Source organism: Numenius arquata, chromosome 14, assembly GCF_964106895.1.
Source record: "Numenius arquata chromosome 14, bNumArq3.hap1.1, whole genome shotgun sequence".
NCBI lineage: Eukaryota > Metazoa > Chordata > Aves > Charadriiformes > Scolopacidae > Numenius > Numenius arquata.
Window position 1 is genome coordinate 8,674,300 of NC_133589.1, and position 24,080 is coordinate 8,698,379.

General features: G+C 40.0%; 2 protein-coding genes across 3 annotated transcripts; one reads left to right on the forward strand and one right to left on the reverse strand.

Annotated features, from left to right (window-relative positions):
• Positions 1–3: 3 nt before the first annotated feature.
• On the reverse strand, positions 4–12,509 carry UQCRC2 (ubiquinol-cytochrome c reductase core protein 2). Its single transcript, XM_074158281.1, has 14 exons — positions 12,404–12,509; positions 10,763–10,855; positions 10,488–10,637; positions 9,179–9,243; positions 8,155–8,211; positions 7,669–7,793; positions 6,115–6,212; positions 5,631–5,688; positions 5,422–5,517; positions 4,322–4,521; positions 3,973–4,053; positions 3,341–3,417; positions 1,469–1,622; positions 4–510 (listed from the first exon to the last, which is right to left on the reverse strand). Exons 1-14 carry the CDS (start codon positions 12,437–12,439, stop codon positions 427–429), a joined length of 1,374 nt encoding a protein of 457 aa, XP_074014382.1. The 5' UTR covers positions 12,440–12,509; the 3' UTR covers positions 4–426.
• Positions 12,510–12,661: 152 nt separating this feature from the next.
• On the forward strand, positions 12,662–24,080 carry CRYM (crystallin mu). 2 transcript variants are annotated; one of them, XM_074158441.1, is made up of 8 exons: positions 12,662–12,803; positions 13,513–13,663; positions 14,701–14,763; positions 16,919–17,020; positions 18,043–18,226; positions 19,958–20,079; positions 20,908–20,992; positions 21,637–23,939. In XM_074158441.1, exons 2-8 carry the CDS (start codon positions 13,526–13,528, stop codon positions 21,699–21,701), a joined length of 759 nt encoding a protein of 252 aa, XP_074014542.1. In that variant the 5' UTR covers positions 12,662–12,803; positions 13,513–13,525; the 3' UTR covers positions 21,702–23,939. The 2 variants fall into 2 exon arrangements, with proteins under 2 accessions (XP_074014542.1, XP_074014541.1); XM_074158440.1 differs by lacking the exon at positions 12,662–12,803 and adding an exon at positions 12,918–13,186 and having other exon boundaries at positions 21,637–24,080.

A 24,080-nucleotide genomic window follows, 5' to 3' on the forward strand; every position in this document is an offset into this window, starting at 1 on the left:
TTTGCTTGAAGGTAAGTTTGTTCATTTACTTGATATAAGGACGGCACATTCAGTTTATCAATAACTTTTCCTGAACATACAAGAATACATGGACAATCAGTGGCAATTACAGTATTTGTCTGCATCACGGTGATGATTTTTGATATATCTATTTTTTATATCAACTAAAAGTCACCTTATTTTCTCACTGTAGTTTTATGTTCAGTGTACAGATCCAGACTTACCAGGATTAGACACTATTTTCAGTGGAAAAAACTAAACACAAAATGTATGAACTCAGCACTTTATTTGATGAGTGCAAGCCCACAATTACTCCAGATTAATTTTCTGAAAGAACTGAATTCATAAATAACAAGTTAGTAGTAATTTAGAACATAGGTGACTTAGAGCTCAGGTCCATCTTGAATCTGCATCCCAGTTTTGTTTTTACAACTCATCGAGGAAAGGAGTATTTCCCAAATCCCCACTAGCTGCCATTGATTTCTTCCCATTGACAAACTTCTTTGCAGCCTGAAAATAAATCAGAAATATAGATATAAGGACATATCGGCTACAACAGAGTTTATCTTGCTGTTCATAGTCTCAGCTTCAAGTTATTAAAGCAAAGCAATCCCAACACTAATATATCAAGCCCAGGCTGGATGGGGCTTTGAGTGACCTGGTCTAGGGGGAGATATCCCTGCCCATGGCAGGGGGGTTGGAACTCAATGGTCTTTAAGGTCCCTTCTAACTCAAACCCTTCTATGATTCTGCAGTACATCAAGTAAACAATTTCCCTTTTGCTGTCTAAACTTCCTTACTTCTAATCCAGTTCCTTGTTACTTTATAATCAAAACAGAAATGGTAGAACGACAGTCAGATATAAAAGGCACAAACTCTTTGAGAATGGTTGTTCCGAGAATAATTATTACACCAGAAGATACAGTGGATCTCTCCTCACTACTAAATCTATTGCTAGTTGCTACTGCAACACAAATTAGCAATGACTGTGAAAAAACAATTTTCTTATCTTAGAATTTCTCTTTCTGATGGATTTCTGTATGAAGTTTGCTTCAAGTATAAGTAACATGATAATCTGGGAATAACAACGCAGTTGTTAATTTATCATTAAGCACACTAAATATTCTAGACTGAGGAATCCTAAAAGCCTCGACACAGAAGTGCCTGCGCTGCAATGAATATGAAGTTTTCCATGAATACTAGATGGCAGTTTTGGTAAATTTAAGTGAAGTAGATGAGAATTTCACATACTCAGCTATACTAGTTTTACAGTATAAGGATTAAAGGGTCTTCTGTTAATAAAGTAAGTAAAGACATCAAAAGATAGCCAGCTGGGATTTGTAAATGAGTTGCTTTTTTGAAGATAGTATGTGTGTGTTTACAAATACACACAAATGAGCACCAGTTTTGTATAAAACAAATTTACACAGTGATTAAGAAACACCTGTAGATGCCGACACATACTTACATTCACAACATCAGCAGTGGCTACAGAGTCGATTTTTTGAGCAACAACAGACGGTGATGTGTGTGTGCCAGAAACCAGTGACTCAGAGCCAATTTCATTCAGTAACCCCTCTGCAGACTCCACTGACATCAAATAGGTGGCTTTCAGCTGATTTCTGCCATCAAACAAAAGCATTAAGGATGAGCGAGCATGTAAGTCCTGTTATTACCTTTCCCACTGCCCCTGGAAGTGCAATGAGTTTTTGGTGCTTTTTAAGTTTTCAAGATTCCTCTTCATTTTGAAGTCTCTTCAAGTACAGAAGGGTTCCGTAGTTAGAGAAGAGGCCCCACAAATAGGCCAAGCATGAAAATTACAGGGTAGTTGAACACCTACTGCCTTGGAATGATCAGCCACCCCACACAGTCACAAAATCTCTAGCTCAGAATTTGTTTCTGTTTGAAGTAACTAATGCAGGTATCCCAGGAATTAGACAAACTAATCTATTGAGTTTAAAAATTAAGTTTAAAAAGCATTCCAGTTTCTTATCAAGAACAGATGTAAGCAGAGCAATTTTATTGTAAGCGACGAAGCAGCAATGAATGTAAATGGTTTGGCTCCTTGTTCTGTTAAAAGACAGGAAGTTTACACTGTTTCTTCTGTTTCGCGCAGTCTCACTGCTACATATGAAAGTCTTATTTTTATATGCTAGTTCTTCTATTATTTTTTAAAAGTCAAAACAGTAGAAAATGGTTTATTCCAATAGAATATGATTAAGTAGCTTGGTATTTTTGACGGAATTGCAAGACTCTGCAAATATCACTGACCTTGAATTTGGGCTTTTTGGGGTTTTTTTTTGTCACGAAAGGAAAAAGGGTAATATAGAAAGTATGTGAAGCCATTCCAGAAGGGAAACTCAAGAAAAAAAAATTAAGAAAAAAAAAAAGCCACGGCACTGTGTGTAACACCCTAACACTAGGCAGCTTTGTTACAGAAAAAAAAAAAACCCAAACACCAGCAAACAAAACCTCATAACACACAAAACTAATAATGCCAAACATAAAGGTCCAGAATTCACCATTTAGCTATTAGTGATTAAGGCACAGCCAATCATGTCTAGGTTATAATGTTTTGTGTAATCAAGCTTTATTTACACGAGTCTTGTATTTTATGTATGCAACAGACAATATTTTAATTTTGCTACTTGAGTGAATTTGTACTATATTGTTGTATTGTGTAACTACAGTTTCAGAGGCTCAGCGCAGTTTAACACCACTTGCACGCTAAGCACTAATGTGCACAACCTTTTACAAATTAGAGACCCTAAAACTTTGTTGGCATTACTGCATCTCTAATACTAATTTTCCACATCTCAAATATTCCTAGGGGCACGTATTTCGAGCACTTGGATGTAACATCACTAATTCAGTGCTTTACACTTGCAGACCTTCATTACCACTATTCTTTGAAGATGCAGAAAATTGCTTAATATAATTGTTTTGGGAATTGCCGCAGTGCGACTGTAAACTGAATTACCTAAATAATGCAATTTAAGATTCTAATTTAAATACATCTTAATACTACAGAGTGTGATTAAAACGACAGCATCTGCTGATACTTGCTAATTTCTTACATTGAAACAGTTTTCAGAAAACATTAACACTTGTCTAACAAGTTTCTATTAGGAAATACCACTACCAGAGAACCAGTACGGCTTCGAAAAAAAGAGTATTGACAGTGCTTCAGTTTAAACACAGGAAAGCGAGCTGTTCCCCATGGAAATAATTACAGGACAACGATAAGCTTTGCTGTACAGAATATTCTTAAGTGTTTGACAAGTAGCTACATGTTAAGAAACTTCTCTTTACAACACATGCAAGTTCTTTATGCACTTACTTTGCCTTTGTGACATCGTCATCGGTGACACTGCCCTGAGCAACTGCCTTTATCTGGTTCAACGCAGCTTTAATGACCTGAGGAAAATTAAATCATTTAAGACTTCTTCCCGCATTAAATTTCAACATGTTATTTCTATTATCTGACATCTTAAAAGCTTCAGGGAGAGCAGCTGACAGTGCTAGGATTGTCTGCCTGAACTCAATTCTGAACAGCTTTAGAACTAAAAACACTGTAATAAATGCCTAAGTGAGACACAAAAAAAGTGTGAATTTAAGTTGCAACATCACATTAATTTGTATGGTCTCACCATTTTTCATGAGCATGCAGTTCTGCCAGCTTCAAAAGCCACCACGTTCCTCATGACATGCTTTGGCTTAGACATGTAAATCAGCAATTACAGTCAGCAATTCCAGGTATTTTACTACTACTAGTTCCTATTAGGTATTTGTACTTCCCAGAAAGCAAGTCTCACTCCCAGCTTAGAGCTATGTCATAAGTGAACATGCAGCTTTCTTATACAAGAAACCAAATGAATTGACTTTTCTTTAGATGAATCAGTCAACATCTCAAATCAAAACACTAGTTTGAGGGTTATGCTGTCAATACTTCAATTCTAATCAGCAACTCACCTCCCCAGCATTTGGAGCTTGGGATATGGTATAAACCCCAAAGAGCCCAGAATCAGAGTAATTAACATTAAATGCGGAAGCCTGCAAAACAAAGATCATCATCATCAACTGTTTCAAGTATCAGAACAAATCAGCATCAAGCAAAGGAAAACTACTAGGATCTAAAATACTGTAATTCAGGAAGCTAAACTCCCTCTGTGCAGAGAAGAGATCAGATTGGAAGGCCTCCTCTGAAATACTGTACCTTGTACAAGAAAGAAACTAAGATTCTAGCTGGAGGTAGTAACCTCCCAAAGGATAATATGCATTTTACCTAGAATACTAGAGTACAGCAACCCTTTGAACTTACGTCAAATGGCTGGGTGGTTGCTTTAGCAATACCCTGGGAGAGTTTGCTGGTAACGTTGCTTCCCCTCTTGATAAGGGGTCCCGCACCTAAAACATGCTGGAGAACACTGAACGCGTTTGCTTCTGCACTTCCAACGGCAGCTCCTTCTGTGACAATCGCAGCATGGACAAGGCTATCACCATTCTGCTCTCTGATTTCTCCTGAAAATACAACAGCAGAATAAAAAGTAATGCAGTGTTCAGTAAGAAACTACTGTACATTCAGAGGTACGGAAAGGAAACATTTCTATCCAGGAGTCAGCTTCATGAAAGAGAACCCAGGGTGTGAAGTTACTGCACGTCCACTCAGGAAAACAGCAAGAAGCTGCCAATAGGCTGTAGGTCATTTTAGTAAGTCCTTTACATTCAAACATTTTCTTGCAATCACAAAACCAAGTACCTTCCTACGCCTTATCTGAACCTGACCCTAAACCATAAAACGACAAATGACGATAAAACTCAGTGAGTCTCCAGGCAACAAATATCCAGAAAGGCAGCGTACCTTCTGTTCATAGTAATGTTTATCCTGTTTTATAGAAACTGAAGTTATTCCTGTCAAATATTAAATGTTGGAAACTTTTTCCTCCCATCTGTTTACAGAATGATCCAATAGTCCAACAAAAGAACAGCTATTGCTATTGGTATTAGCACAAGATACTGCTCTGAAAGAGCTACGCATTGCTTTGTCTTTCATGAAAGATGTACAATATTCTAACATCTTCCCTAAAAAGAAAGCCTACCATCACTTCTAGACAGTCCTTTATCTAATTTTAAAGCAATCTTCCCAAAAATGCCATGAGAAACCATATGCCAGCTTGTTTTTCACTTTACGGAATAAATGACCTTGCAAGTAAAGCTTTGTTGGAGATATGGGTTCAGTTTTATCCCAGAAGTTTCCATGGTGGGGAATAACACTCTGCTTATTTAGATGGGAGATGCCTCTGAACTGTCACTTCCCATGTACAGCATTTAATATAGCTTTCAGTTGCAAATTTGAATAATACTACATTTATAATAAATAGAAAATCAGCCATTCAGAACAGATACAAGAAACATACTTACCCCCTCGATAGACAGCCTTTGCACTAGAAATACCAGCTCCGCTTCGGATATTTAGGAAGTGCTCTGCAACTTGCTTTAAGTCAGAGTGCTTTACACCTGCAATACAATAGTTTATTCCAAGTAACATAATGGCATTGAAAAGCTACATAAAAGTTACATGAAAGTGTTTTCCGTTATGAATTGCAGTGTCCAATAAAGACCATACATACCTATTCCTACAAGAGCCATTCTCGCACTTGTGAAATTGTTCTGTACAAAATGGTGAAGCTGCAACAGTAAATTCACATTTTAGGGGATTTTGTATGAAGAACAAAAATGGCAAGTGTGTTTCTGACATCCACTGTTCAGCCTTATACTTCTTAATGCAGCAAACTCCAACACTTCCAAAAGCACCTGCCTATAGAATAGCATTTTACGCATTCTCCAGTGACAACTAGAAAACCCTTACATACAAGAAGACTTGCATTTCATTGACAGTCTTCCTATCAACAACATCCCACTGCCATCAACCACCTCTCTAAATCTGAACGTGGGTTCTGTATCCAATAATAAAAGCTGCATGAAAATAAATCATTTTAATACAAGACTAATATGATAGTAAATACCGACTGTATATTTACTAAATTCATTTTCTCTGTTATCTATCCTTGATAAAGAAACTGAAACAGATTTATAACACAATACAAAACCTACCTGCTCAGAAGTAATTTTTCCAATTCTGTAATCTGGACAATATAAGGGGTTTGCGAGAGCATTCTTATAAGCTGCAGCATGCAAGTTTTCCAGCACTCCTAAAAGGAACAAAGTTTCAGCAATGAGGGTTAATGTAAGAGCCACTTTTAATGAAGATTATGAATGAAACTAGAAGTCACCCCAGTGAAACAGAGCTGTGATCCACTTTACCCACTACAGGATCTGCAAAGCAGGTCTGGAATAATCCAACACACGTGGAAGTTTCATCCAGACCCTCAGACAACAGAATCTGGTCCGAGGGCTTCTATTCTTTTGTAAATTATTAAAAAAAAAATATATATCTTGCACATATATATATGCATAATATGCATATAGATAAATATTAAAAAATCTTGCACGTATGCAAAACTTGCATACGCTCAACACTTTTTGGCCTCAAGAGCAAGCTATAAATGCAATCACTGCATGTGGGAGGGGGAGCAGTAAAAAACAACAACAAACTCCAACATCCTTTTAATTACACAATCATCATCATCTTCACTGTAAGCACCTCTTGTTCTTGAGCTTGAGAAAGAACGGGCTGTTTATAACACTATTTGTAGCTCAGTGTGAAGTCTCATCTATCTCCCTATTGAGATGAAGGATGCCAGTGTCTTCAGTTCCCTTCTCATTAGATTTTTCTTGCATCCAACAGCATCCTACTCGGTCCTGTTTGATATTCTCAAAATATTCTCAAGAGAAAGATGACACTCCTTTCTTCAGAGTTCTGATTCTTAACACAACTGTAACTGAAAATAGGAAATGACTATGAAACCAACCTGTAGTTGGCACAAGTGTAAAAAACAAAGATTGTTCTCAATTCTGATTTAAAAAAATATTCGTGCTTCAATATAAGCCAAAGCTGATGAAGGTGATCACGCTTCATGGAGTAGTACACATGATGTTTATTGTGGAGAACTGCCTGAGCCAACTGGGATGACTAGAGTTAAATAACACAAGATACATTGGAATATGCTTGGTTTGGCTGAAGCTTTGTGGGTTTTTTTGTTTTATTGTTTTTAAAATCCACAAACCTAAATTTATAAACGTAAAACTGGAATCCGTTTTCAATGTAATGAAAATACACATTTTTTAATATCGAAATAACCATACAAATTCAAGAAGTCTTTTGTAGAATAGTTTCCACATCAATGAGTAATACCTAAATATTGTTTTCAGAACACAAGCTGCTGCAAATATATTGCCAACAACAATCATGACTCACACATTCTTTGCTTGTGCTTAAAAAGGTAAATGGAAGCTGTCAAGGAGAATGGTGTAAATCATCTTCAGCACGTTATTTGCTAAACGTTATTATGCACAGGCTGGAAAAGTGTGTGGATTTATAAAAAAAAAAAGTTCTGTAACAACAGAAAGACAATACCTATCAACAGGGAAAAGCTGAAAAAAGAAATGGTCACGTGACAGAGCAAAAGGGAAACTATTTTTTGCAAAGTTTTCAATTTTGAAGAAACTCCTCTGAAGCAGATGCAGTGGATCAGAAAATACACTTACCAACTTGAGGATTCTGAAATGCAATTGCTTTGTCAACTTTTAGTCGGGGCTGAAGATCAGTTACTTCCCATGGTCTGAACTCCGGTGCTGTGGTGACATTAAGAAGGTATTCCATTACTGTGTCACTAGATAAAAAAAGTTATAAAGGTGTTAAACACAATAGAAGTAGCATGTATTTCTTTTGAAGTTGAAAGCAATTCAAACTAATCTGTAAGCAACACATTAACAAAAAAATAAATCACTTGAGCCAGAGTAGTTATTAGCACTGCTTTACAAAATATGAGAATTGAACTTCAGTTCCATAGCAGTTGTACGCTCAATAGCATGATACAGAAGCTGAATACTAATACAGTAATTTATGGATTTATTAGAAAGACATGAAAATAGGTATTACTCCTACCCCGTAAAATGATAGGTCTCTACTTTACTACAGAGCAGTTTGTAAAGAATGCAATAATTCCGTTTACAACACATCTAGATACCTACACGTAGTCACGCAGGCATTCAACAGAGTAAGTCATTTTCTCTCTTGTTGAGTACACGCTAAATGAGGAAAAACACAAAATCAATTTCAGCAGAGAACACAGAATTAGATTTTCACACATATTCCCCTTTGATTGAATTTGTCAGGAAGATATTGACTGGAATATCTAGCTAAACTTTAATCTGCTCAAGATGACTGTTTAAAGGAGTGATGATACACACACAGCAGAAATACACAAAACTAAAACTCGTATCTTAAGCATTCAAGTAATAACAAGTGTCTTGTGACCATCAGAATTTCAGATACCATGATAATTCAGGTAAAACAACAAATATGACTGAATAGCAAAATTTGAATAAAAGTGTGTGTATGTACTAAACAAGGCAGAAAACATAGTTGGTCTTTTCCACTTGCTTCAACACATTTGTGATTAACAGAACAAAAAAAGGGAGAATCTCAAGTTACATAAAACACTGCTATTAACCAAATTCTATACAGAACAATCTTACTGGATGATTTCAAGATACATTGCAAGAAAGCAGGTACAGCAAGATCCCTCTTTTATTTCTCTTAGGCTTGTTTTCTAGGCTTTAAACTCCCAAATCACGAAAGCCAACTACAGTCTGAATTGTTTCCAAAATTGCAGTGTGATGAGTGGTATCTATTCAAAAAAGATGGAGAAAAAAAATATAACAAAATCTACTGACTCCAGGAATTTTAATCTCTAAGCCTGAAAAGGCAGAAAGAACATTAAGCTTTCTGGACAAATTATATTTTTTTCCAGGTACATAACACTTATATGCCCTTAAGTGAAAGGTGTTTTTAAAATACCAATCATGGGTGCACTCTTGAACCTTAACAGAATGAAAAGCACAAAAGATGTTCCTTGTCAACATTCACCATTCAAATACCATCACCACACTGAGCTTATCTGCCTACATATTGCCAAGCTTATTAAGTTTCCTTTAGTCATAGAGCTTGTTTGCATTTTACCAAGACAGATTATCTCCCTATGTTGTTACAAACCTTAGACTACCCCCAACAGCTTCAATGCCACGAGTGATCCGGAAAGAAGATGCTCCTTTAGTAGTCTATTTTAAAAAAAAAAAAAAAAAAGGAAAGAAAAAGCACAACTTAAAATTCTATCTATTTTAAGAACAGATTCGCCTGAGGTCGTTCAATGCTCAGGCAAAGTTAAAACAGTATCTGTTTATTCATTTATACAGAAGTAATATTGAAAAGTACAGCCAGCATACTGCATCCCTACCCTCTATCATTTCTATCATCCTCTCTGATTTTCCACCATAACTGCGTGCATATTTGCTCACCAAGCCCATTCTAGAATGATCCTTGTTTGCTTGAACATTTAATAGGATTCTTTGAATTTGATAAGCTTGACAAAAGCAGGGCAAGGAATGCCTGTACGTACTATTTCGCTGACAGCTCTCTGGGGAAAGCGGCATCAGGCAGCAGCTGGGAAGGAGGCAGGAAGCAGCTGGGATGTAATTTATTTTTTTTCTGCCTGAAACTGATGTGGATTGAGCATGTGCAACAGCAGCCAAAGGCATGTCAGCGGTGCTGCACAGCTGTAAGAATGACAGCCTGGCTGGTGTGCGAGAGAGGCCGTGTCTCCATATGCAGCTACACCCCGACAGCAATGGAGATAAACAGGAACAAGGGGAACAGCCACAGTGGGTCAAGCCCATGGGACACGTAGCCCAATGGCCTGTACCTGACAGCAGCAACAGACGAGGCTGTAAATATAACATCCCACAACCCATTCAATGGTATTCCTGCAGTACCTACAGGAATTACTCCTATTACCAACTATTTAAGGACCTGCTATCAATGAATTTGTCTGATTCTTTTTTGAATCTGCTGATAGGTATCTGCCTCCATAGCATCTCATATAACTGAAGGCAGACATAAAAGCAGAAGTGAAAACAAGGAGCTTAAAATATCTTGATGTCAGTAGTAAAAAAAACTATTCAGAAATATTACACACACAAAATTGAATTTGTATCAGCCACCCAAATTAACTTTTACTGCATCTTAAATGAGTTATGTGCATAACTTCACATAAATATATTTTATACAGATATAGTTTAAGATACCAGCAGAGAGCATAACTCTAAATAAATACCACTGCCTGTCTTCCAGAACGTAATGTCATTTCTTCTGCACTTGAACCAGACAACCAAGAATCAACGTGTATTATTTTCTGCTTTATAAGATCTCTTACATTAAATTTTACCATAACGTTTCTCTTTGCGATCATAAACCTTGCACCACTTCATCTACCGCCAACACAATAACAAAGACCATAAACACCTACCAAATTAGATGCAAGACGAAGCAAGTGAGCAGTTCCCAAGTTACTAGCGGTTTCATATCTGCTGCCCGCTTTAATAAACACACCAATTCTTGAAGCCGGAGAAAAGTTTTCCAGAGACGCAATAACTAAGCCATTTGGTAGTTTTGTGATCTATATTAAAAGGAAAAAAATGGGTTAAGTCATCAACTGGAAGTACAGTCAGAGTTGTGCTTTGACTGAGTTTTAAAAGATAAATAAAAAGGAGAGAGAAAAAAAATACCAGTATTCATACTGACCTCAAGATCTTCAGATTCTGGAGATAACTTCACTCGTTCTGCAGTTGCTGAGGTTGCAACTTTAGGAGCAACCTTCAGTGAGTAAAGTCTCTTCTAGAGAAGAAAGCATAAGACAACAGATTTCCTGAATTAGTTCATCACATTCCATTACATAGTGAAAAAGCAAATGATTTTAAAACTGAAATACAATGAGCGACTTCAAGCTCCAGAGTAAGTGGATTGTAAGATTCCCTTCCAATTCCTTTGATTGTTCTTTACATCACTGTTGGACCCATGCAATGACTTACTGAAGTTCAAGAAACAGCACTGTAAGAAAGCTTTCTTTTTTCCCCCTCTTTGCTGTTGTGCAGTGGGACTCTCTACTGATACTATACAGTCTACAGGACCAATGTATAGCAATTAGCAAACAGCTACAGCAATCCACATACACAGAACACAACTTTGGAGATAACTTTCTAATTGATCAGGTGTAGGCAGCTAAATTCCTGAACAGTCACCTCTCAGAACACCCTGTCTACATTGACTGCTGCACACAGAGAGGACACCTATGCAACTCCCCAAACTGCACAGCTAATAATCAGAAACAGGCCTTCAAATTGAAGGGCTGAACATCGCAAGAGCCTTCCCTTCAGTAGCTGGCAACAGAAATGACAAGACTACCGATTTTGAATCGGAAATGTTATTGCCTTTTTTGGGAAGTTTCTTATACTTGTAAAATAATTTTTTTTATTACTCATCTTTTCACATTTAAAAAACAACTTAATTTCCATCTATCTCAAATTAAAAACCGAGTGACAGAAACACCACTGCACTCTGTAGCAGGGACACCAATGACGTAATTTCCCTTGATTTGCCACAGACTCAGTTCAATGTACGAGTCCGGGAAAAACTCCTTTCTTCCCCAACCACAAATTTGTTGAGAGACCTAATTTTAACCTCCAAGCCGACTTATTTATGAATAACCACTACACGTCTAAATGACTTACAAACATAGTGTGACTCAGAAGACACCATCCCACTCAAGAGAGCATTTCCAGAGGAGACCTAATGCAAATTCTATTCCAGCTGTCTGCCGACTCAAGGAGATTTTCTGCAGCAGAACAAGCTCTCTCCCTCCCTCCACGGCCCTGGGACAAGCCGAGCCCCACTTGCCAAGGGCACCACCTTGCCACAAGCAGCTGAAGCCTCCCCAGCAGGAACGAACCCCCTAGGAGACTCTTTCTCCCCTCTCCGGCCGTACGGGCGGCCCTGCCTCGTCGGCCGCTGCCGGGAGAGGTCTCGGGGAAGCCCCCGGGGCGCCCCTCGCCCCGGCAGGAGCCCCCAGCCGCGGAGCTGCGCGCAGGCCGCCCCGGGCCCAGCCCGCGGCCCGTCTGACCTTCAGCACTGCCGCCCCGCTACAAGCGTCCGCCTGGCCGGCCCGACCTCGGCCCCGGTCCCCACTCGCGCCCCTCGCTGACAGCCCCACAGGCACGAAGGCGGCACGAAGGCAGTCCGCCCGCCCGCTGCCTGCCAGCCCCGGCTCGCCGCCCCAGGACTGGCTGGGGTCAGACCCGTCCGCAGCCACCGGGGGGCGGACAACCGCTGCCACCGCTGTCTGTGCCTTTCCCACACGCGCGCACAACGCCTCCGAGTCGCACTGACCGAGAGAGAACGCGCGACCACCGGGAATCCCTTCATCTTTCCGCGCTCCTCAGCTCGGCCCTGGCGAGGAGAACAAGATGGCTGCCCCGGAGGAAGACTGCCGTCCCGGCACGCTCTGCGCCGCGTTGACTGTCTAGCGAGCCAATGCCCGAACTCTACTGCTCGCGCTTAGAATCACCCCCTGAGGAGAGAGCGACACCTCGCGGGCTGTCGAGGCGGCTGTGCGCATGCGCAGAGCGGCGCCGGCTCCCGGTCCCCGGGGCGGGGGGGTGGCTTTCCCACCCCTCAGGGCGCGGAGTTCCCGGTGCTGCCCCCGGGCTGTGGGGAACCCTCAGTAAATCATCGCGACAGAACCATTTCGTGGCGTTCGCAGCCGCCTTCCCCCGCGGCGCTGCCTGAGGCGAGCTGGCGGCGCTGGTGACCGGCGGTGCCTGAGGGAGGCGCGGCCGCGGCCGTGAGGGGAGCGGGGTGGGCCGCGGGGCGGTGCCGCCGTGGGGCGGGCGGTGGCGGGGTCGGGCCCGGGGGCGGGGGCGGCCCGCCGAGTACTTAGTGGCGGTGCGGGGGGGTACTCGGTACCCGCTACCCTTGTCTCGCCCGGCCGGTGGACACCATGGGCTCAACTGCCCCCGTCTTCATCGGCGCCGAGGAGGTGGAGAAGCACCTGCACCGCGCCAGCCTCCTGCTCCCGGCGCTGGAGGCCGCCCTGGCCAACTTCTCGGCTGGCCCGGCGGGAGGCGTCGTGCAGCCCGTGCGCACGGTGGTGCCGGTGCACCGGCACGGCGGGTGAGGCGGGCGGGCAGCGGGGCCGCCTTCCCGGTGGCGGGGCAGGTGGTGTGGGTGCCGCGAGGGGCGGCCTGGCAGAGCCCCGGGCGGGGAGCGCCGGCGGGAGGAGGTGCGGCCCCTCCGAAGCGAGGAACGCGGGTAGCGAGAGTGGGGTGGTCGGGCTACGGTGGGGAAGGGACGGGGTCAAAGGAATTACAGCATCGGAAAAGGTTGTTGGTACCGAGTTACTGATTAACGGGTTAGTAGCGATTTGGTGTTAACCACTCCAGTGGCTGTAGGCTCACATGCTAAAGGTACGTAAGTGAAATAAGTAATTCTCTTACAAGGTTCCTAGGAGTCATGCCTGCTTACAGTGCCACAGATGATGCCCTGACAACCAAGTTGGTGACTTTTTACGAGCACAAGAAGGATTCCTCTGTCCCTTCTCACCAAGCAACGGTCCTCTTATTTGAGCCAAGCAATGGTTCTTTAAAAGCTGTGAGTTTCATATATGCTTCTGCATTCTTTGTTCATGTTCTGTCAGTTCTCCTTTCTGATTCTTAGAAGTTGGACCTGGTGTAAATTGGCCTGAGTTTACCTACATCATGAATGAAACTGTGTTTGTGCCATGTGAGGGTTTGGCCAAAAGCATTGTATCTTTCATATGTGTTAAACTGTACTCTCTCTGCTTTTTACTGCTACTTGTGATTTGATGGGAATGTAATGGCTCACAGGATGACTGAAAGAGAGAAATGATCAGGAAAAGTTCACCTTTCATTTGAAAGGAAGCAATGCCTTGCTGAATAAGGAGTTGATCTTGAACCATCTGAAGGCAAAATCAAAGGAGACTTACAATTGGCATTGCAGGGAACACTACTCGGAGTCTGATTTTTTTTTTTTTCTTTGTTTAAAGACTTCAAGAATTTTTTGAGTATTTATGAGTATTGCATTACATTTTAATAATAATGATTATTAAAGGGCCAAAACTGGTCAAGAAAACTGTATTGGGCTCTTATTCCCAATCTATGTCAATTTTTAAGCCTCATAATTCATTTGTATGCAGTAGCTAATACACATTGAGGCAGGAGTGTCCCACTGTGAGTGATTTACATTAAAGGAATTCCATGGTTCCCTGTCATCCCTTCATACAGACCAAGACAGTGCAGTCTCATGAACCACTGCCAGCTTGCACTGGAGTATGGAGTACTGCACTTGTATCAATCCATTCCCTGTGTTGGGGAGCCAGGGAAGTGTATGAAGAGTTGTGAGAGTTAGAGGTGGCTCAGCTCTGACTAGTTTTCACTCCATTTGTGCTGGTGGAATGACATGGAAGAACTAGAGTAGACAGAAAACCTGCCCAGTTTAAACATTTGATTTTACATGGTTTGTGGTTGCTATGATAGTAATTACCAACTTTTTTATTTTTATCTGTGCCCTCTAATATCACATAATTTACAAATGAGATGAAAGTGTTGGTGTTTACTTAACTCTTTCAGTGTTCATTTCAGTCTGTTTGAACTTTTTTTAAAAAAAAGGTCCTAGATGGCAGTGTCATTACAGCAAAACGAACAGCTGCAGTTTCTGCAATTGCTACCAAGGTATGTCTTCTCTTTCCTAAATTGGGACAGAATCAGTTAGTGGTGTTATATATAAAAAAAACTAGGGGCAACAATGTAAATGGCTTTCAGTGCATGTGACTTTTCATCAAATACTACTTTAAATTAGATTTATGGCAACATATGTATCTTCAGGCAAAACTTAAAAATATAGTTTTCTGTCTTGATTGAGCTGTGTCTTGCTTTAACACTTTGTGTGTGATTGGAGAAGGAATCTGAGCTATGTTTTTGTGGCTTGTTCATGCTCTTCTGGCAATTTACTGAGGTGTCTTCCTCTCTCATTTTCTTTCTTTTGTGCTTGTCTTAATATGCTCCTTTACAGCTTTGAGTGATGCAGCTGTGGTGATAAAATCAGTTTTGTTTAGATGTGTGTCTTCTGCTGTTGGACCAGGACAGGTGGGTTGCACTGGACCTGGAGAAAAAAGGAAAATGCACATTTCCAGGGGACAGTGTGGGTCCTCTTAAGAGAGGTGGCACGCAGGATAGATGGATGACTTGTCCAGAGGTGGCTGGCTGTCAGCTTCTCTGTTGTTACTGGAAGTTGTCCAGATGACTATGCCTCACTACAGCCATAAATTTCAGTGTCCTAAGACAGGTGAGGCATATCTTGCTGTATGTTGCCTTTACATCATTTCGATTTCAGTTGCAAATTGTTGGGTTTGAGTTCTTTTTTAAAACTATGCTTGGCTGAGCTGCCAATAGTGGGAAGAGAGCAAGTCACCGTCCATCGCACAGCAGGGCTTTAGTCTTTAACTCAAAGGATGAGGCAATAAGAAGGGGGCCAGAGCTGAAAAATAATTCTGTTTTTCACCATCAGCTTTGCATCAGAATGAAGGGTGATCTCACCACTTCGTTAGTGGCAGTCTTCATGCCAGCATGACTATATCTGTGGCAATAGACCTAAACTGACATAAAATTGGAGTGAAGAACCTGTCCCCCAGAGCTTCCCCTGGTCCAAGGGACAGAACAATTTACAATGGATTCCTCAGACATGAGGTTGTAGGACCTTATTCATCTCAGCTGTTCTATACTTGGGCAGTTCTGACAGTTTTTACACAGTCTGGCTCTGCTGTCCTCAAAGGAGCTTGGCTGCTGAAGGGACTTCAAGATCAGATCCTTCATTGCTGTCTGCTGTTTTGGGAAGTTTTCAGAAGTGTTTGAATTCAGCTCATAGTTGTCATCTTGTCCTCTTTATGCCACTTGCTTTTCAAAGACCCATGCTTTTATGCAAGGAACCTTTGAAATCAGTACTTCAGAGTCCTTGAAAAGAAAATTAAAAAGAGTTCTTGCTGCTGAAAAGCAGGATCAATGAGATTTTTTTTCAATATATTTGCAGCAGAATAAGTGTTGTGAGCCTAGACAATTAGAAAGCTTTTCATACAGAAGTGAATGGCCACAGCAAATGCATAAACAAGACACAAGGATAGCTTAGGGCTGGACTCCAGCAGCTCTCTCTTACTCTTTGCCAAGTATTGGTGAGTCACAGGCAAGAAGTAAACCAGAAAACCAAAAGCAACTACAGAACTGAATTTTAATATTTCTTTCTCAGAACCATCCCTTTTTTTACAATGCTTGATGCGTACATATTATGACACTTACAATGCCAAGATACACTTGTGGTATGGTTTATGGCTTCAGTGAGTTGAAAAGGAAGGTTTAGTGTGGGGCTACTGGGACCAGTTTACCCATGAGGCTATCACTTTCAGTTCTGATAGCTTTGGTATTAGAAGCCCTGTTTTCAGCCAGTTCAGAACATCAACACTATGGTTTTACACTTAATTAGCCACATAGGTGTAATACATTATACTAATATTAGAGTGTGCAGAGGCTCCAGAATTTACATTGGCTCATGCTGTTACATATTAAGCCTGAATTTCAAAAGTCAAACAATTCAAAAGCAGAATTAAGCCAAGATGTATTTGGTGCTATTGACACTAGCTTTTGCATTAAAAAAAATATATATATACATATATAGTGTAACTGAATATTGTTTTATATTAATCAACACTACATTTTGCATAAAAATATTTTTTAAAAGGACTAATGATACTGCTTTCTTTCATAGTATTTTGATATATAATTTGTCATATCTGTTAACATATTGTCCTTATTTTTCTTAATATTTTATACTTTTTAGTTGTTAATGCCACCTTTTGCAGAAGTGCTGTGCATTTTGGGAGCTGGTGTTCAAGCATATAGCCATTATGATATCTTCACAGAGCTGTTCACATTTAAAGAGGTAATGGACACATCTTAACAGGATACATTTCTTTTTCTCTATTATATTTCAGGAGCACTAATTATAAATAAAGTACAGCCAATGAAGTTGTATTGGGTCTGACTGAGATGGAGTTTATTTTCCTCATAGCAGCCCTCATAGTGCTGTGCTGTGTGTTGGTAGTTGGAAAGGTGTTGATAACGCACCAGTGTTTTGGCTACTGCTGAGCAGTGCTGGTGCAGCATCAAGGCTGTCTCTCCAACGTTTCCCCGCACTGGTAGGCTGGGGGTGGGCAAGATCCTGGGAGAGGACAGAGCCAGGACAGCTGACCCAAACTGACCAAAGGGATATTCCATTCTGTATGATACCTGCTCAGCAATAAAAGCTAAGAGAGGGGTGATGGTGGGGCATTCATTATTGCAGCATTTGTTTTCTGCTTTTGCTTTATTAAACTACTTTTATCTTGACCCACAAGTTTTTCCATCTCATTTTCTCCCCTACCCCTGGCCTACTGAAGAGGGGGGTGATAGAGCAGCTTGGTTATGCCTGGTGTCTAGCCAAGGCCAACCCACCACAGAAGTTATGGGTTTAAATATATTTTGATTCTGTTTCTACAGAACCCAAGAATACTCTGAACAGCTGTAGAATTTCTTGCTGAAATGTTGGCTTTTCTTTTTTTTTAAAAAAGGGTTGGAAACAAAGTCATTTCAGATAGGATTCTCTCAGACAGAAAAAGCTACTGTGTATGCCATACTTGGATAAGCTTTCCTGTGACTTTCCCTTAAATATTGGAAATACTTGGATTTTATAAACAGTTTTACAAAGAGCTGTTATTCTGGCATCACAAAATAGTCATTCAAATGTAGCTGCGCACACATGAAATTTAGTCACTTATATGATGAGAACATTCAAGAGGAAAAAAACCTCACCTCTAGGATATGTTTAACTATATACTGAAGACTGAAACAAAGTGTTATGTTTCAGCAAGGAGAAATTCTCCAAGCTAATATGTTTGTGTGTTGTTTTTTTTTTTTTCCTTGAAGGTCAGGATATGGAATCGCACCAAAGAGAAAGCGGTGAAGTTTGCTAATTCAGTTAATGGTCCAGTGCAGGTCTGCTCTTCTGTTCAGGAGGCAGTTACTGGGGCTGATGTGATTGTAACAGTCACTATGGCAACAACACCAATTTTATTTGGAGACTGGGTAAAACCAGGTGCCCATATCAATGGTATGCTGTCTTCTCACTGTTTAAAGGATACATTTATTATCACATTGTTGAAAAGCAGTACTGTCTGCTTCTCAGAATGAAATTTTTTTTTTCTGGTTTGACTTTTCCCCTTGAGTGAGGACCACTTTTCCCAACCGTGTCTTCCTGGTTGTCTGGAGCCAGAATTCCTGTGTATTCCAGCGCTGGATGTTAGAGAGAGCATGGGATATGCTTTTTTTTTTTCCCCTAGTGGTGCATCATCTTTGCCACTATGTTGTCACTTGATGCTCACCTTGCTCTCTGTTTAAATAACCCATACAAGCATGTTATTTCCAAAGTGATTCCTGCTCACTGTAATGTTTCCCTGGCAGTTGTCTGCTTTTCTTTGCCCAGTTTTGTAAGCTTCTCTATTTGTTCCTTTTTGGTCTGATCACATTGAGGTATTTTTTTTTCACTTGAGTTAGAAAGATGCAATAGTTAAGACTTCATAATTTGACCTCTAATTATGGTGAGGTTTGGGGGGCTTTTTTTTTTTTTTGCCTGCCTTGTAATGATGTTGTCACACTATTGTTTGGAGTCTCTGGACATGCCCAAATTTGTTTATTTTGTTAATTGTGGGCCTGGTTCAGATGGCCTCGTGCACTTTCCAAATAGCGTGGTAATAAGACAAAAACAACTTGTCAAAGGGAACAAATTAAAGAAAGGTCCCACATTCCAGTAGTATCCTACCAATTTTTCAAACTCAATTTAGTCCTTTGTCATTGAATGTTGTTGTCTGTATTATGTCATGGCATGGAAGCCAGAAGTACAACCAAAATCAATTAAGGTCTACAGTCACTGAGGCGACACATACACAAAGACGCCTTTCCTTTCTTTGGCCTTTTTTTTTTTTCCTTCATTGAGGCATTTGTGCTGTTTGAAGAGGCATTCAGGCAACATGGAATTTATTATTCTGTAGCAGTTGGTCACTTAAATAACAAGTTGCTAGTGGTCTTGCTATATTTAAAGTTAAGCTCCTTGGTTTGTTTTCAGTTTCTCCAGATAAGTGAAAATCCATAATCTGCTCAACTTGTACTGCTTAGAAGGTTACAAGGAAATAATAGAGGGCTACAGATTTAAAAATCCTAATTAGTAACATTGAACTCTGTCTGCATGTGCAAGTCTTTGTTGCACAATACTTTGGTTCTCATCTGTTCAGGATAATTGAGGGAGTCTTCAAATCTGATTTTTCTCTATAGACATATAACAAACATGATGTGAATCAAATAAAAGGACTACAAAATTCAGGGCATTTGGTAATGATCTGATGAAAGACAAGGGTACAAGAGATAATGGACAGAGGGAGGTAACTTTGTTAGGCCTTTGTGACTCAGTGTCTGCTGAGAAGAATATTCTATTGACAAATCAAATATTGAATGTTTTAGAGGAGCTGTATTAGATGTTAGTTAACTCTGTTTAAAAAATAAAAAGCAGTGGAAATTTAGGGGGTTGGCACCCTACAGAAACAGGCCATATAAATGCTAGTGTTACAGCTGAGTCCAGGTTGGGAGAAATACAGGCTTTCTCATAGTTGCTCAGGCACATCCTATTTTATTTTCTTGTTTTATCAATCATCATGTCTCCACTGCTAACATCAGATTGTATATTACAGTTCCACAATAATGCCCATTGTTACTTCACACGTCTCTTGGAAAATATGGTTTGAATTTGTTTTAAACCTTCCTCCTAACTTCATCGGTTTTGTTGTCTCAGCTGTTGGAGCAAGTAGACCAGACTGGAGAGAACTGGATGATGAACTGATGAAGAATTCTGTTCTGTTTGTGGATTCCAGAGAGGCTGCTCTTACAGAATCAGGAGATGTTATATTATCAGGGGTAAGACTGTCTTAAATTATGGACTTCATTTTTGTGGCAATTGGCTTGTGCTTGAAATGGTTTGGTTGATGTGTTGCACTGAAACTTTCTAGAGCATCAATTCTAGTTGTTAACGCTTTCCAGGCACAGGCTGAAAGATAAACTGTTTTCAAACTGATACTTCTATATAGCTGTGCCAGAACTCCACAACCTCTCTATCAACCATTACATGACCCCATATTACAATAGCATGTTTTCAGCATTGGCCTTTGTGTGCAATAGCAACGTATTGTTTTTTGAAAGACCTACATTTCCAGCAATGTTTGGTAGTTATGTTAAATATTTTTCAAATCTATTTATTAAAACCTGTAATTTTCTTCCTATAAGGTTTTGGTGTGATTAACACAGAAGCCAAGCAAAGAGTTAGTGACCTGTAGAAATTTGATGGCAAGGACTTTTAGGTTTAATGGAGTAGTTTTTTGCTTTTTTTAGTGTTTTTTTTGCAGAACAAATACGATTTCCATTTTTGAGGTTTAACATAAGAGCTCCAGGTATGGTAAGGTGTGTGGAACCCCATGTATTTTATTGGATAGGAAACAAGCTGTCCACTGCAACTTACTGAGGAGTGTCTGACAGTTGTTTTTCTCTGAAAACAATTCCAGTCCTCTGTCATTCCTGTCCAGTTCCTGTATTATTTGTCTGGATACTGATCTGCTTCAACATGGAAAGGAGTCGGTTCTGGGATAGCAGAACCAGAGGAATTCTTTCTTTTGAAGTCACTGAGAATTTTTTTTCTCTTAACATATGTATAAATATTATATTTTGTATAAATATGTATTTGTTTTACAGGCAGAGATTTTTGCAGAGCTGGGAGAAGTAGTGAAGGGTACAAAACCAGCCCTGCCTGAGAAAACAACAGTGTTTAAATCACTGGGTAAGAACAACCCCTCCTGTGTACAAGTCTGACAGAAAACAATGCCTTGTTATTTACTCGGTCCCCCATGCGTGGGAAAGCTGCTGATCATCTTCAAAACTGCTGTGGCAATACACTGTCCAGAAGAAAGTAGAATGTGATTTGCGTTTTCCCTTTTAATTTCCCTTCTTATTTATCTAGCGGGACTGATGTAATGAAAAGTGATAGGAAAGCAAATAAACAATAGGAAGAAATACGTTTTCCATTTCACAATTGTTCAACACATGACTGCAGCATTTATTAATACAGCTCCAACCCAAATGCCCTGCTGTTAAGCCCTTGGAGTCCATCTGACCTGCAAACAATGTGGCAGTGTACTGTGGGGCTGGAGTTGATGTTTGGGGGGAAAGAGGTCTGAAAGGGCCAAGTTGTGGTATGAACATTGAAAATTAGATTCATACTGTTACATTAAGTTCATATAGTACACCTAACTGTTATATAGTGGCTATAAACTTTGAATGTAATACTGTAGGTGTTTAGGATGGGGGAATGATTCTTGTTCCTCTCCAGGTAGATAATTTCCTGAGTCCTTCTGTTTCCTTCTGAAGCTAAATTATTTTTTACAGCTGAAGAACTGTTTGAAGGTGACTTCAATTCTTTTTCAGGGATGGCGGTTGAAGATACAGTAGCAGCAAAATTTGTTTATGACTCATGGTCAGCTGGTAACTAAAGAGAGGAGACTACAATCACAATGAGGCCAAGAAAATTGTCTGCACTTAGTTTCCTTGCGTCTTTTGTTAACAAGAAAGGCACCAATCCTATCTGGATGTGGCCCTTCTAGAATATTCAAGAATGAAAAGTAAAATTTCAGCAATAGATTAATTTCTACAACTTTCTAATGGCAAGTATTAGATACCTGCAGTATTACTAATAAATCTCTCATGTAATGACAAGTATTAGATGTTTGCAGTGATACTAACGAGGGTATTCTTACATATTTTGGTATAACTTTGGAATCAAGCCTTTCCTCACTAATTATTTATGTAGGAGAAGTCTGTGGGTAGATTTTGTGGTTTTAGAGAGGTAATTCATACTGGTATAAAATATATCAGTTTGGAGAATGGACTCTGGCATCATATTTACCTGTGATAATACTTTAATTGCAACTGTGGGTTTCAGTGCTGCACTGACAGTCTTCAGTCTCCTGGGAACACAGCCAACCCCTGAATCCTGGACATCTCTTCCCTTCCAACTCAAACTGGGATCTGGAGGTCACCATCCTTACTTTCACCCCTCACGGTCCCCCTTCCCTGCCCTCAGACCCAGTGGTTTTTCATTTTAGAGCACACTCCTGAGTGGGAATTTATATAAATGATACCTCCATAAAATTAGATTTTTGTCTGGTTTTGTGGAAGACCTGGCTCAGGAAGACTTAGAGTGCAAAAAAAGCAAAGCTAATATATACATCTTAACTGTGAGGAAACTATACTTGATCCCTCCTTTATTACATTCTTGTGTGGGATATTGCCATTTTTGTATTGCAAGGAGTCGCCCAAAATGTGTTTTGATTCAGCTTTTATCTATATTCTGTGGGGAGATTTTGTTACTGATCTATGTTTGTAAGTCCCTTTTCTAAGCTGCTTTGAAGGTTGGAACAGTGCAGACTGATTTCAATGGGATAAACTTCAAGCACACAGGCAAATATTTCCACCTTAGCTGTACTATGCATCAATTGGTAATTGTTCTTTTATCCCAGTGGGTATTTGCTGGGGAAGGAATTTCCATGATCCTTTCTTGGCAGAGGAGCCCAGTGATGTTCTACATAAGGAAAAGTTTCAGTTTTGTGCTGTTATGCAACTGCCTTACAAAAGATTGAGCATCTGCTGAAAAATAGCTATTGCCCTGGAAACAAATTCCTGTCTTAGGCTAGACTTGTGCCTTATGAAATTTTATTTCTATTTACATATTATTTCATGCAGGTTATTAAGTGTTTCTTCACTCTGTGGAAAGATTAGATGACATGGTGATTCTATATTGATGCCAGAAGAATACAGTAGAGCAACAGGAAGGAGGTTCAGGAGCAGTTAGCGTTAAAGCCCTTGATGATGCATAAGTAAGTATAGAAGAGGTTAATGAGTACAGTGCAGGTATGGCATAAATAATACTCCAAGTTATAAGCCCTGTGTAATCTAGTTGGAAAATGCAGTAAGAGGCAGAGTTTGTAACTTGCAGAGTTTTAGCATGGAAGAGTACCAGACCAGTAAGTGAATGGGGCCAAAGGATGTGTTTGTGTGGACAGAAATCTAACTCATTGACCTTGTTTATATCAGCAGAAACAAGAATGGAAATTTCTTTTGCATTTTTTAATTGTAGCAAAATTACCCTTCTATTCTTACATACTTTCTTTGATGTCATTTCTGATGTGTACAGAAATGTATGTGTTGGCTTAGCCTGTTACATCAGCAATGAAAAACTCCACTAGTGTGATACAAATGTGACAGCTGTCAATGTTCCATAATTCAAGAACTGTATGAAAACTCCCACTTACAATTTGTGACAATGTTATCTCGGTTCTGTCCCTGTGTAAAAGAAGGTTTGTAACTTGAAGTGAGACATAGAAGACAAATACAGTTTTTCACATGTACAAATACAATTTTCACATGTACTCTTCTACAGACTATGCACTTTAAAAGTAGATGAAACTAGTCTAAAAACCTGGTTCTGAAAACCCAGTGTTCCCAACTTTCATTGGCAATAGGAGGTTCTGGGAACCTGTCTTCAGCATTGTACCTCTGAATTCATGAGGAGGATTCGATTCGATTACAATGGGAGTTGCTTGGATGCCATCTTTGTTTTTTTTTGAGGGGAAATAGCCTTAATTTCCATGTTTCCTTCTCTTACACAATTTCTTGAGACTTTGTAACTTGCATTTATTTTAAAATTAAATAGAAACTGCTGTCTGTCTTTGATTTTGTTGTCCATTGCTTTTAATTTGGGTGGGGTTTCTTTGAAGATGAGGAAAAATATTCAGGTTGTTGCAGTGACTACTCTCTCAGCAAATGTGGTCACTGAATGTAAAGGGGAAAATAAATTGAGACTGTTCTACTCC

Excerpts from the sequence above, each read along its gene's own strand:
- UQCRC2 (XM_074158281.1), bottom strand. The coding sequence starts at position 12,439 with ATGAAGGGATTCCCGGTGGTCGCGCGTTCTCTCTCG. Across the intron at positions 9,244-10,487 it reads TTCGTCTTGCATCTAATTTG|ACTACTAAAGGAGCATCTTC; the intron begins GTAGGTGTTTAT and ends TTTTTAAAATAG. Across the intron at positions 8,212-9,178 it reads GCTGTTGGGGGTAGTCTAAG|CGTGTACTCAACAAGAGAGA; the intron begins GTTTGTAACAAC and ends TTCCTCATTTAG.
- CRYM (XM_074158440.1), top strand. The coding sequence starts at position 13,014 with ATGGGCTCAACTGCCCCCGTCTTCATCGGCGCCGAGGAGGTGGAGAAG. Across the intron at positions 17,021-18,042 it reads AGCTGTTCACATTTAAAGAG|GTCAGGATATGGAATCGCAC; the intron begins GTAATGGACACA and ends TTTTCCTTGAAG. Across the intron at positions 20,993-21,636 it reads AACAGTGTTTAAATCACTGG|GGATGGCGGTTGAAGATACA; the intron begins GTAAGAACAACC and ends ATTCTTTTTCAG.